A 14,790-nucleotide genomic window follows, 5' to 3' on the forward strand; every position below is an offset into this window, starting at 1 on the left:
GAAGTCAAAGTATGTCCCTTCCTCTCATGCCTGCCTCTTTCCCACCTTGGTGTAGTTTACCTCTAATGCTGGGGTTGATAGCAAGACATGGGTTGACTGAACAACATCTGCAGCGTGTATGTTATTGTGATATGCCACATCTGCATGGTAATGATCTTCTAGGGTCATCAGGTAAGTTATTAAAGTGTCTACTGGAATTTTAAATGTTTTTAACAAATCTCGTTCCTAGAAAAGAGAAAGGGAAACAAGTCAGATTACAAAGCACAGAAAAATCTCTCAGATAAGCATGAAGCAGTATGGCTGCTCCTACTTGCCTGGAAAATAGTGTGCATGATGACGGTCAAAGGTCTGTTTCCAGATAGTTCTGCTACTCGGAAAACCTGAAGGCCCCATTTGTTCACATCTTCTAGTTCCTAGGACAGAATCAAGCAACAGAACCATTGAACTCTAACACACAGATTCCAGCATTTTTTGATTAAAACAGCTACAAACGACAGACTCATGAAAATGCAAAGCTTGACGCCTGCTAGAGTCACTGTGAAAATTATATGCTAAACTCTAAAAGGGGGAAAGTTGCTACTATTACTCTTGTCATATTTGCACTGGCATCTACCACCTCTCCTGATTTTAATTCACTAGGGAGGAAAGAATTCCACTTTTAAGTGAATTGCTCCAGAGGAAGAGATGCTGCAGTATCTTGAATGAGCTGACACCCTTTCTATCTCACTGCCTAGTAAGGGCAAAGTTCAGCGAGGAGGTGAACTGCAAAAGTCACTGAGTGCTGCTGCTGTCTTCCTGATTCTCAAAAACAGACTGTTGAAATAAATAGGGAGATTCCTGAGAACATAATGATAGGCATATTTCCAAATACTAACAACTAAAATTGAATGAATAATCACTTTATACCAGTGTTAGATTATTGCCAAATTGTTGCTGGTGCAAAAATCAGAAGTGTCCCTGAAAACAAAATACGGACATGAAAAATGGAGTTGAAGACAGGATATGCAAAGATAGCTCTAATGCTATACAGTTGTGCATTTTTGAAAAGCATCAGTCTGCTGTAGATTTTCATTCCTCTGACAGTATATAAGTTTATTCTTCCTTCCTCAGGTATTATTAAGGAATATCACAGAATCACACAGAATTGTCTAGGTTGGAAGAGACCTCAAGATCATCGAGTCCAACCTCTGACCTAACACTAACAACTCCTCCAATAAACCATATCGCTAAGTTCAACATCTAAACATCATATGCAGCATTATTATTATTAATATATAAAACTGACAGGAAACATTCCTGTTGAAATCCTGTTCAAGCAGAAATCAACCCTTACGGCCTGATTCTGATTTCAGTTATTACTCTTCCACTTCACTGGATTTATATTACTTTAAGTGAGATCAGCCTTTAATGCTACAGCTTGCAATCAACAGCTCTAAGTGGAAGATGGAATAATATTTGTAACTCCATCTGACCAACCTCTATTTCAATTCAACGGTTTAAATTCAAGGATTTAAATATTCTCTACCTTGGCAAGAACATCTTCTTGGTCTGTTTTAACTCCAAATCTGGGAATACTGGAATTAGTTAAGCTGGAGCTGTGCATCAGTTTTTTGACTCCACTGATCTGAGACATTGGCCTCTTCTTTTTCTCTTTCTCTTTCTGCGTCGGAGAAGGAATTTCAACTTCATGTTGTTTGTCTTTAAAAGAATGAGAAAAAAGATATTTTTGATATGAATTACAAATATTTTTGCTTGCTTTACTGCTGATTTTCATATTATGGATGTTGTAATGCTTAACAGAACTTTTTTTTATTTTTTTTTATATTTGTGGTTGGAGAATTTTCAACAGATATTTCACATCAACAGCAGTTAAAACATGAAATGAGACAAACATAGACCAGGTCCTCACTAAAGCAGAGCTCTATTTCACAGATTTCTGAACTGGCTTTATATGCCTTGTGACTGTCTAATTTCCACTTTCTCTGCACCTGTAGCCCTATGGATATTGTTAGCTCTTTCGTTTATAAATGTTTTAACACATGAACAGAAGTCTGTATTTTCATTTGGCAAGAAAATTTGATTTTTTTTTTTATTTTATGGGAAAAAAAGCAAAAAACAAACAAACAAACAAAAAACCAAACAAACAAAAACAAAAAACAAACAAACCAACCAAACAAAACAAAACAAACAAAAAAAAACAACCACCACCAAAAAAAACAGTATCTCGTGTAAACCTTTCCAAAACCCCCTTAAAGGGGGCTGCCTGTGTTTATGCTATCTGTACAGCTCAGAAAATCTTTTGCCAGTGGCGCCTCATCAACAAATGTTTTGCATGTAGAGGCAGCTCACATCTGAAGAGCAGCTCTTTTCTGTTACAATGTATAGCACCTCTCAAAAAGAGAAAGTAATACTGACAAAAAGACTATTCTGCTAAAAAAAAAAAAAAAAAAAAAAAAAAAAAAGAGAGATCTGTCTTGTGGGCTTTTGCTTCTACAGCAGTATCAGTGGTATTATTTCATATACCTCAGTGTCTGTGCCAGCAAATCTTACTACCACTATTGGCAAAGATCAAAAAGATCAAAGGGATAATAAAGTGTATTTAGGCTATTGTCATCTGATCACTGCAGAAACAGTATGGGGGTATGGAGCACTGCAGACACCCATGGTCCCCAGTGCAACTGAAATCGGTGCAACAGAGGATTTTCCTGCCAAAAAACTGCTAGGAATTTGCATTAGTTTTTGTTCATTTTATTCATGCTATTTTTTAAATGTAGTGTTTTAATAACTTCCTTTAACTCATCTCTTTTCTGACAAGATCTGCCTGCATCTTTTCTCTTCCTTAAGAAATATTCTAGCAGAACAAGTAATATCAAGGACATATGTTTCTAACACAGGAGCTGAGTGAAAACTATGATTTAAAAACAACTTAAAAGAAACAAAAAGAACAACATCAGAAAAGAAAACTGGGACTCTTAAAAATAGATGTTTACTTTATCCTTCCTGCAATGGTCATCTTCAAGAAAGACACTGAAACCAGGCAAGGGTAGCAAGTCTGTTCCTAATTTCTAGATTGTTATTGTGTTTGCTTCCTCACTTTATTCCTTTTCTTTAAATTATTTTTCCTTTTTTTTTTTTCTTTTTTTTTTTTTTTTAATTACCCTTTAGCAGTCTGCCTTTACTGGACACTTCAAATTCCAAACAAATCAGAGTGAAGAAGCGACTGCAGAAATGTCACCAAGCTTTAGCCTGCAGCACTAAGTTCTCCAGTCCCCCCTTCACTCCCCCCTACTTTGCTCTCTGCTTGCAGACAATCAGGAAAAAAAGAGGGAGGATAAGCACTAGAGCTTTTGACTGGTGCAAACCGACAACAGATGAGGAGCAGGGACCCGTGTTCATGTTTTGATGTTTATGATTTTGGTCATATGCACAAAGTTTAGAGCCATCAACGGGAGGTTCATAAGCTGAGCTGTCAGAGCAACTCAAGTGAAAGGAAGGGTCTTGTCTGAACAACTTTAAATCTCCTAAGGAATTCCACGGGATTGCCTATGCTTTTGTAATAATGAGGCAAAGTACCCCAGACCTATCTGAACATCTAGAAAAGATAACTTGCCATTTTGACCCTGGTTATGTTATACTTGTTGACAGGTTCTCTTACACTTTCACTTCATAGGAAAACAGATTAATTACACTGAAAAATAAAAGGCTTACATATTATCAGACTCAGGATAGGAACCTTGATTCTTACACAATAACATATTAGTTGTCATAAAGAATAACTTCATACATCTCATACAGTCCTACCTAGGAAAACAATCTATCTATTTTGAAGAAGAAAAACATTAAAAAGTGTTTTCTCATTACATCTTCCTAAATCTCAAATGTGAAAGTCTGTAGATGTTCAGGAGATTAGTTATCTATTAAGAAAACAATTTACTAGATTCATTTGAATTTTCTATGGAAATAATATTTTCCCTCTTTTCATTGTATCTCAGAATCTATATATTTAGACAGCACATTTTAGAAATAGTAGATTTAAGCAATAATTCTGTAGCTCAGGTATTTTCTCCACTGTATTCTTCTTGTATACATTTTTTTTTAGCAGATTGGGTTTTCATTTATATCCAGCCACTGAAGAAAACCCATAGCTCAGTAATTTGTAAGTGATTGCCTTTCCAGTGCTCTTTCTGCTCCACACTCAGGTCTCCTCTGAAAGGTAGACATGCATTTCCTTACCCTGTCAAAATCAGCCTTACGTTTTCAAGTAAAGCCATACAGAGACTGGTATCTAAGTCTTTTCAGTTAGCCTAAGTGGCTCCTGAAGCTCTGCAATACTGCTTCTCCACAACACAGGTGTATCTCTTTCTTCTTTTATGAAACTCTGCTGTGCTGCACTTCTCAGACAGCTACTGCAATCATGGATAAACTGAATGGGCACGTGAAGAGATCCAATTAGGTTACAGTGACAAGCGGGATAAAATGGGACTTTTAAAAACCCCACTTCTTTCCAAAAAGCACAAAAAGCCCCAGCTATCTCACACAAATAAAACAAAATTGCTCCTAGCCTTGGCACTTTTTAATATATTCGCTATCCTAATTTAGATATATCCAGCTGTGCTTCCCCTTATGTGCACAGTCATGAACCAGTTGTGTTTTGCTCAAAACTTCCTTAAAATTTATACATTAACTTTATTTTCTTGCTCACAATCAACCACATGGAACCAAGTTTTATTAATTTTCACCAGTTTTATATATATATGAAAAACTGAACAAAACATTGCCTTCTGCAAAGCTATAGAGAAAGAAATACAGTCTTCATAATATCATGTCAGGGTTTTCAGTGCTCACATCCCACAGTGCAAGCTCTTTTGCTGCACAAATTCTCTGGCAGCAGTCTGTTCAGATGTTGACTTAGTCATATTCATCAGCTTTCTCATGTGCAGGCAGGGAATACCAAACCATCAGAACCATGCACTGTGAGATTTAATGAGGTTTCATGTGTTCATGTGCCTTCAGCACACTGAAACCTCTTTGTTCTAACTTTCCTTCTGGCCAGAAGGCAAACAGAATGGAAGAACTATTTCAAATCTATGAAATACTCGATTTATTATATATTCATTTCTTAGTATGGTAGCAATATAATAATGAGAATATGTAGATGAATATTTATCTGCAAGTACACAGGGAAACCACACACACAAACTACACAAGCTGTAAAGGAATGGATTTACCATAACCTCTGTACTGAACGTACAGCTTCTGTAAACAGAAAATTATATGGAAGCTGCTTTTAAGCTCTATCACAACACAGAAAGAGATTAAAAAGAACAACAGCAAAAAAGTTAGCTCCCATCATGGTCTTACCTAAGAATGTGTTTGATATATATTCAGAGACCTGATTGCCTGATCTGCTCATTTCAGAAAGGTGGGTTAGCTCCCGGTTGAGCATTCTTTTAAACTGGAAAGGAAAACCAAAAGCAAAAAAGCATAAGTTAGTGATCAAGACATACTTTGGTTAGGATTAGAAAATGCAGTCAATTTATAACAGGGGGAAGGACACAAGAGTAAGAACATACCAACTAAGATAACAGTGAAAGCAAAAATGACATATATATTGTTCTTCCCTACTAACTTCCTTATCTGTTGAAAAACATAACTCTTAACCACCTAAAACACTGAATCACGATTCGATTGCTGAGGCACAGGGTCCTACTTGTAACTTAAAGCTGTAAGGCATAAGCATAAACTCAGAAATAATTAATGTTCCTTTTTTTGTCATGTTTTTTATTTAAATTTGAAGAGAAAATGCAAACATATTTACACAAGATCCCTTATCTTCTAGGAGTTTCTTATCATATTTTTAAATTAATCTATTTATATATATTTGAAATACCTTTCAAAACCTTTCAAGTTTCTTCCTTTGTCATTAACGTACAGAATTTGATGGCATTCCTTAAAAATATCAAAATATCTTACTGATTTCCTACACGCCAATATGTAGGTTTATCGTTGATTCACATGGGCAGCCATTTGATGTGAGTGCATATTAGCATTCCACAAAGCATTAATTGATTGCATCATTATAATTGAGTCTTTCTTTACTCCTTCAAGAGCCCAGGATACCTTCAAAGAATCCTGGAATGGCTGAGGTTGGCAAGGACCTCTGGGTCCATCTGGCCCAACCCCTGCTCAAGTAGGGACATCCAGAGCAGGACAATGTCTTTTGAAGGTCTCCAAGGAAGAGACTGAACAACCTCTCTGAGCCAGGGCTCCATCACTCACACAAGTTTGGGAAGAAGTGCTTCCTTCCACAGAGAGAACCTGCAGCATTGTGTTCCATATACTAATTGTGCAGCTCTACGTTACATGGCATTTCACATATAGTAATATAGCTCTGCCTTGATATTACCAATAAATACAACTCAGCAATATTTATTATCAATTCAACCAGATCTTTCCAGTGCAAATTAATATCTGTCACTACTGAATATTGTCTACCATTGTGCCATTTTTTCATTTTGTTGTTACTTTCCCTTCTCCTTTTGTCTTAACAAGGCCAAATAATTTTCAGCCATTTTCAAACTCATTTTGTGCTTTTTTTGCAGCTAGACATGATCATTTACTATATTAAGCAATAGTTATCCTTATTATATAACCCTGTAAACATTCCTTTTATGAGGAAAACTATAAAATTATTCTTCTATATACTAGATAAAGCAGTAGACTAAACATTGACCACCTCCTTTCCACCACACTGGAATCATCAAAGCCCTTACTTCAAAGAGGTTTTGCACGGTGAAAGGTGTTATTTTCTTCTCAATGTCTTTGGAAGTCACCAATTACTGTATTGCTCACAGTGCACAATATAAAAATTACCTTTAATATAACATTCTAACCATTAGCCACCACATTTTCCTGCCATCTTGACATACCATCAGCCCAGGAATTTCCCTCTACAAAGACTCCTACTACAAATTATACTTCTGTCACAAGCCAAAGGAACAACTTTGATCTCAGATACAGACGTGTGCTAGCAAGCACTCAATAGATTTCTGAAAATCTGAACCATAACACAAATACAGTTACGTAGGCTATGAACTATACAGCTATATATTCTGCATGAGACCAGTGCTAGTCTCCATAGTGAAGTCAGATGTTCGTCACCAATGTTACAAATGTTAAAAAAAAAAAAAAAAAAAAAAAAAAAAAAAAAAAAAAGAGTCAAGCCTGCCAAGAAATAACATGACTGGGCAAAAATTCTTGAGGTATTTTTAAAAGACCTTGAAACTTTTAACATGCATTTAAGACACACTTACATAGGTGTGTTTTTTGTTGTTACTTGTTTGTTCTTCACCCAAGGTGAAAAACTGAATTATTTAGAGCAAAAACTGCAAAAAGTTGTAGATTATTTGTCTCCTGACTATCCCCAGAAACCGAAGCTTTAAATTAAATATCATACATATGAATCTTAACAAAAATGCAAGAATTTGACAAAATGGCATTAACTTACGGGTCTGTCATCAGTAAATCCATTACCACTCCAACATACTTTCCTTCTCGGTTTCATAAAGCTAATGCCCCTGGATCCCCCTCAATAGTCCTCATCTGTCTGCCTGCTTCCTGATAAACCCTCTTAGGTAATGCCCAATGCTGCCATGCTGTTTTAGCAGCTGTAGAGCAACACAATTGGATCACTTGCCCACTTGCCACACTTAAAAAAAACCACAACAGACCATTCAGCCAAAGTAAGTACGGCTCAGGAGCTCTCCATCTATTTAAAATTTTTCCATGTTTGAAAGGAGAACAACTTAGTGTTTAGACTATGCTTTTTTTTTTTTTTTTTTTTTTTCCAACTACCTGATGCTACCTGATACAATTTTGGCTTTTAACCTTTCTTTTATTTTTTCTTTTATTTTTTTTTTTTTGGCTGCCCGCAATGACAGAGGACTGGATTGGAAGAGACACAGCAGTCTCTTCCAATCATATGTTCCTGACTGGTCTAATGCAAAGTCTTGCCTACCTCACATCACCCCGAAAGACAACAGAGCACATAAGCTAGGCCATCAGCATAAAACCTGGTGAAGACTACATTGCAGCTGAATATGACCATACAGTAAAACAAGTCCCCACACTTCTGAAAGCCCTCCTGCTAACAGTGAATTCAATGAGAGAAGCCTTTGGGATTTAAAGCATTGTAGAAGTGTGATTTCCTCACGTTCTTTCACATGTTGCTGACGCAACACCAACACAGCTTTGACATCTATTTTGAGAACATCTGGACTGTGGAGTTTAGAAAATGGCTTTGATTTCCTAATTACACATGACAAAGCCTTATGACCGTCATCTGCACTGGAACATATGAAGTTGTAGACCATATGCAGACAGCTGTTTCTGATGAAAATGACAATGCATGAGAAAAATAAAGGAGCATTAATTGAACAGCAATTAAGCTGTTGAAATAGTTTTCTTGATTATGTCCTTTTGCAGTATATCTGTACATTACTTAATCTTTTGATGTTTAATATCTTGTCCTTTGGGGGAAAAAAAAAAAAAAACAACTTTTTTTTTCCTAAAATATCAAAAAAAAAAATCCCAAAGCCTCTACTTTTTTCAGAATTTACAAATTTCTCAAAAACTTGCTGCTTCATAGAGCACAATTTTCCACATATTTATGCATTATTGCATTATTATTTGAGAATGAAATTCTGCCTAACTCTCATGTTGCTCCCACAAGCTCTTATTGCAAATCAGGGAAGTTTTTGTAACAACCAGAAAACATCTCTTTTAAGTGCCTGAAACTTGGCTAGACTGCTCCTATTCTCTCTTCATTTCTCATCTTGGAAATAATGTTTAGCACTTTATTCAAAACAAGGCAAAACATGAAAAATTCTTGAAATAGTAAATGTTAAAGATATTATTTTGAGTAGGAATTTAAAAAATCTGAATGTCACATAGTTTTGTAGTTGAACAAAATCAATCACAATGAATCGAATATGTTGTTACATACACTTTAATTATAATATTGTCAGCTTTGCACAGGCAGGAATCACAGGTTTTTGGATGAGCTATGCATATATTGTATTCTTCTACATAAGGGTTTTCTCATTTTGCAGGCCAGGCACTGTTAGATTGAAAAAATGACACATTTGGATTATCACTGCCCTCAACTATAGTATAGGAAATTCCCTGTGGAAATGGACAGGCTATAAAACATCCATTAAGTCAATTACACAGTTCTTCACTACAGAATACTGATGTCACAGCAGCAGAGTTCAACAAAAAAAGTCTGAAAAGTCTGATAGAGTGAGAATAAAAGTGCTGAGACAAGAACAGTTTCCTAAATATTGTTCATCTCCAAAGAACAAATTACACAGTGGGGATTGAACTAGGTAGTTTAGGTCCTTCTGGGCTCATAGCAATGTGTCTGTGTCTCTGTATAACACCGCGATCAACCTAGGGCATATTCAAATAGTTCTTAGTGGAAGAAAAAAAAAATATTTTTTTTTTTCAGATGTCAACAAAGGTATGTAAAAAAAATTTGGACAGCCTTTTGCAGTAACTATATTCCCAAACTGTGACCAGACCACTAACGTAATTCTGGGGAGACTTGGTGTCTATAGCAAGACGAAGACTCATGGTCAATTCCCAAAATAAGGAGACGATCTAACTACAGAGTCATTTCACGGCTATGAAAAGTTTGGACCGCACTCAATATATATGGGGTCTACTGATTCCATTATTGCTTAAAGTCCATGAAACAATAACTCCAAGCTGACATAAATGTGCAGTCTGCAGAAGGATGCAGAACCACCCTCAGCACAGGCTTTCTTCTCATGAACAGGCAATCTGCTGCATCCCAAGGACTGTAAAGAGGTAACTTTAGCAACAGCACAGAAAGTAAAGCTAAGGCAAGAAGGCAGTCCATGGACCAAAAGGTCCCTACCTGGCAATCCTTCAATGTGAGTGTTAATAGAGCTCCAAACCCTGCAGAGGCTTGAAGTAGAATGCTTAAAAGCACTGGAGTCTTTCTTTGCACTGGTTCCCAAATCAACATGGCAACAGAACTCAGATTCAAATTTTTTGGCTGCTTCTTTTCTAGATAACACTTCTGAATGCTTACATGGATACAATACATACAGAAAACATGCATTCAATATTTGGAATATCACACATTGCAGTGTATCTTGTTTCTGTAGTATGTATAATTGCTATTTTTAAAATACTTTCATAACTTAAAATAGAATAAACTATATTATTTTATAGGGTTTGAAAAGTGGTGTATTCTACAAAAAACAAGATAAGGAACTGAAAATAGGCCAGTCTTAGAGGTTAACATAAGGCTTCTGTTTTTAATGTTTATCAGTGGAAAACTCTCTTTAACAGGACTTTTAATAAGTAAAAACATTGTCAAAAAATAAGAGTGTTGCTTGGAAGACCATGCATTTAATTCATATCAAGATCACAAACCGGTTTTTAATTCATAAACTATAGTCAGGCTCCTGTCTCCAAGCCTGGCGTTGCAACAGTAGTATTCATTATTTCAAGGAAACATTCTCAAAGATAGCCAGAGACGATCTCTGACATCCATCTGACCATCATTCTCTCTAATATAATCTAACAGAAGATAATATAGCACAGCCTGAAGGATACAAAAATTATGAATATATGTGTAATGAGAAATGTAAATACATGTCATAATCTTTGAGACTAAGACAATTTTCCTTTTATTCAATTTTGACTGTCAGAAAGAGCAAATAGATCTTCATATTTTTCCTAAAACATGTATTCTGTGAACTTAGAGAGCATTATGCTAAAATCACATTCAAGTACTATTTAGCTTCTTAACTAAAATTATTGCCTATACAATATACATAGTATAGGACACTGTCTATACAGAGGATATATTTTACCATGTGTAATCAACTACAGCTATCATGCTCTTTGCTGAACTTCAAATAGCAAAAATCTGTATCCATTTTAAAGGCTATGTAGCAACAGTGAAATGTTTTTTAAAGATCAGTGATTGGATTTTTGTGATTGAGCAAGTAAAAAAATTACAGCAGCTGCCTGGAAATCCAGAATATATTTCCAAGCAATGTACAATAAATACCTCTTTTTCAGCTACATGGAAAATAATTTAATCTTATATTTTTAGTAAACAAGAAAACAATACACCTAGATAGCATAATGGACTTCAGTCTCTTCACAGATGACTGAACAAAATCCCAGAAAACATATTGTAATAATTCTCCAATAGCAGAAAATGGTCACAACGACCTGATCAGACACAATGACCTAATGAGGATTTTAAATTTCTACTTTTAAAACAAATATGTGATAAAAGTGGATATAAATACAAGTGAGCATAACAGATTCAGTCACGTGTGAATATAATGCTTATATTATATTTAGTGATTTAATTAAATACTTGCATTACTTAGGTCAGTAGAAATGAGATTTATTTTTTTTAATGCTATGATGTGGAACAGTTACTCCTTGTCAAGAATAAGATTGTTTCATTTTTCTTCCTTTTAACATACTTCATAAATAAAATCATAAGAAAACATTATTATTTTTAAGCACAAGCACAAAAGTAGAGGTAAAACAAAGCTCACATACGGTTCTGTATTAAGCGAATTTTGTTGAATGGCATATTGATTTAATTAATTGGTGGGAAACTTTCCCATAAAAGAGATAAAGCTTATTTAATTCTATTTTCGAGCATTACTGCAGTTTCAAGCTAGTTCAAAGCTTCTCTACATAATAATATAGATCAATCTTAGAAGAACATAATTTTCAGTGTCCCAGTGTTTTAATCAATAAGCTGTCACATACACTCAGGCTACCAGAAAATGTTGCTGGAACATACTGTTGATAATTTCACATTTCTTCAGCTGTTAAAGCCAGGATGAGTCATGCATTCATCCATTATCCTCAGCCTCTTTAATCATGCTGTCTCCTATTGTATGTTATCTCAGTTTTGATTTTTTTTGTGTGTGTGAAATGTTTTAACATCTAGAAATACAGTTCTGTAGCAATCTTTCATAAAGGAACACAAAACTCTTCTGAATTTATATGGTTCTACACTTGGTATAATTATCCATTATAGCAATTATTTTAAAAGTCCCACCACAATTTATAAGAAAGACTATATACTGTGCAGTTCATTCTCCCTGCTGAGTAAAGCCTTGCTTTTCAGATTTTTGACTTTATATGCATATTACTCATAGTCCTTTTACCCACAAATACTCGTGCTATCCAGCAATCATGCAATCATGCACCGCAAATCAAGGTTCTCAAAAGGTAAAACAAAATCCTACCTTTATGTAGCCCCAAGAAACTGAGAGTAAATAGTTTGCCTCAGGCATTTTTGATTTATTTTTTTTCTATACTACCAAATCTAAGATATTCAGTTCTTTGCTATCTGTTACAGCAAAAGACTTTCAACAAGAAAGAAGCCTTCTCTTCTCTCTTAATTCTTTTTGCTGATCTTCAGGTTCTCAGCAACTGTGTGCACAGGAGGCACTCCGAAATGAAATCCAACCGTGTGTTCTTCCGATTGTATAAATGCCATTTATAAAACTCCGAGCACTCAGAGGCAGTACTGAAGAGACATATTGTATGAGTTGAAGAAATATCTGAAGAGCTAGGGATATGCATATTTCCTGAACACCAGGACTTAATGAATAATGTATGTCAAGATGCTCAGCTGCTGGAAAGACTTGTTCTATCAACAGCTACCAAATAAGGATCTGAAGGGGAAGCCACAAAGAGTGCCACTAATCCCTCCCATAGAGCCTAACTAGCAGCCAATAGTATGTCACCCTAAAAGATATAAATGCAAGGGGCTGGTGACATGAGATAGGAAAATTTCTGATTGGGCGTCACTGGGGGCTCTCCTGGGCATGGGGTATATCTTTTTTTTTTTTTTTTTTTTTTTCTTTAACAACCATGTCATTTAATAATGGCATCCCCGCCTGCAGCATTCACACTCCATTCAAAAATAATTAGTCTGAGTTCTTGTTGCTTCAGCAGCATTTGCCAGCTCTCTTCAATGGACATGCCATCCAAGCGGTTAAAATTAGTATTTTGTATACTCATTTGGCTTTCCTACTCTGTTTAATTTTTCATATGGAAGGGAAATATATGAGTTTTTTAAATGAATTAAAAGCAACAAATAAAGCTACCAGTACTCTTGAGCAATCTTTGGTATACTGTAATATTGAAAATGGTTTGGACTTTTATGCAATCTAGATTAAAAAATGATCTGCTTGCCAATAAGCTGCCATTTTCTACTTTTTTTGGTTTGTTTGTTTGTATTTTTTCCCAATTTTAATAGGAAAAAAGCAGTTATTAAGAGGAAACAGTTCACGTGTCTTACAATACCCCAGAAATACGAAGTTTCCATGCAGAAATCAGAATATTAGCGTCCTAAAACCAAATTTTCACTGTATTTATTTAACTTTTACTCTTTCTGCTTTAGCAGGTTAATACATGTATAATCAATTACAACTATACATCACAAAAAAGTGGGGGGAGGGGATTAATTGAAAGTGGAGCATGTCAGTGAACTGACTCAGAACATTAAATAAAATATCCTGCCATCTGCCATTCAGAAAACAAAATTTAAATGGAAGAATGCATTATCTTACATCACATTGTGCAAGACACATGCATTACTGCGGCAAATTTCTGAGTCTTTGCTGTATCAAAAGAAGGGAGTTTCCCAACATGACAATGAGGAAATGTCTAAGGACAAGTTGGTGTAGCATCCAGCCTAAGCCCATATTGCTGATTCACTGGGAGCTGCTGACCAACAGTCATAAGAAACCTTCTGATTGAAGTGGTTTCTAGCTCTCTGGGTGACGCTATATAGCAATGTCAAAAACACTAAGTGCTTGAGAAAGAATCGAGCCTGCAAAAATCAATAGGGCAAAATAATAGATTGAGAGATTTCTTCCTAGCAGCAGAGAAGTATATCTCAATGTGACAACTGGCTACAGTCAATAGACCATCCAGCACTTACATGTTTTCCTATGGAAACCACACTGTTTTCATTAAAATAGGTAATATATATACACACACACACATATATATAAATACATATATATGTGAATAAACACATTACTGATACATTTTCAGTAAAAAGAAGTTATACCTGTCCAAGGTGTATACAGGAAGATGAATACAAAGTAAGTTTTGAAAACAGACCTGGATTATTAGAGATTGGCAAGACATCAAAATAGATAAAAATTAAAACAAAATTTATTAAATTAAAAAATTTTAAATTAAAATTATTAAAATAAAAAACATCTGCTTTACATTGTTTTCTGGTCATCCATGAGAGAACACTGCTGCTACCTACCCAATACTAACACTGAGGATTAGAAACACTTTTGTTGATTTCTCTAGCAAAATATACTGCAACATTGCTTTCCACCTTATCTCAAAATTCACAACACTGAGGACTGCAAAAGACTCCTCTGCACAACCAGCTAAAAAGGCCCAGAGATCCTCCAAAATTTGTAAGCGAGCAGGGACTATGGCAGGAAGGTTGTCGTCCTCATGGGTACAGCAGGGTCCCTGTCAAGCTCTTACCCTCCCCCTCTTCCTCCTCCTCCTCCTTCTCATCTTCCCTCTCCTCCCAGCCTTGGAGGAGGATCCTTTGTATGCTCTGGAGTTAGAAGAGCTTCAACCAGGCAAGCACAGAGATTGCACAAAGGGAATTAAGTTTTACCTCCTAAAATACAAAGATTTAGAGGCTCCATTAACTACTCTTTTTCTGACCCCTTT

At 35.6% G+C, this 14,790-nt stretch overlaps 1 protein-coding gene across 4 annotated transcripts in view; it reads right to left on the reverse strand.

The window, feature by feature from the left end:
* PDE4D (phosphodiesterase 4D) overlaps positions 1-14,790 on the reverse strand; it is a gene marked incomplete at its 5' end in the record, with an annotated part of 369,096 nt that overhangs the window by 11,961 nt on the left and 342,345 nt on the right. For all 4 annotated transcript variants that reach the window (XM_084305637.1, XM_084305638.1, XM_084305639.1 and 1 more), the window contains 4 exons: positions 61-225; positions 315-413; positions 1,526-1,698; positions 5,362-5,455. In XM_084305637.1, the coding sequence (XP_084161763.1) occupies positions 61-225; positions 315-413; positions 1,526-1,698; positions 5,362-5,455 (531 nt within the window). The remainder of the gene's footprint in view (positions 1-60; positions 226-314; positions 414-1,525; positions 1,699-5,361; positions 5,456-14,790) is intronic.

The sequence above is a fragment of the Netta rufina genome, assembly GCF_964035555.1.
Source record: "Netta rufina genome assembly, chromosome: Z".
Classification (NCBI taxonomy): domain Eukaryota; kingdom Metazoa; phylum Chordata; class Aves; order Anseriformes; family Anatidae; genus Netta; species Netta rufina.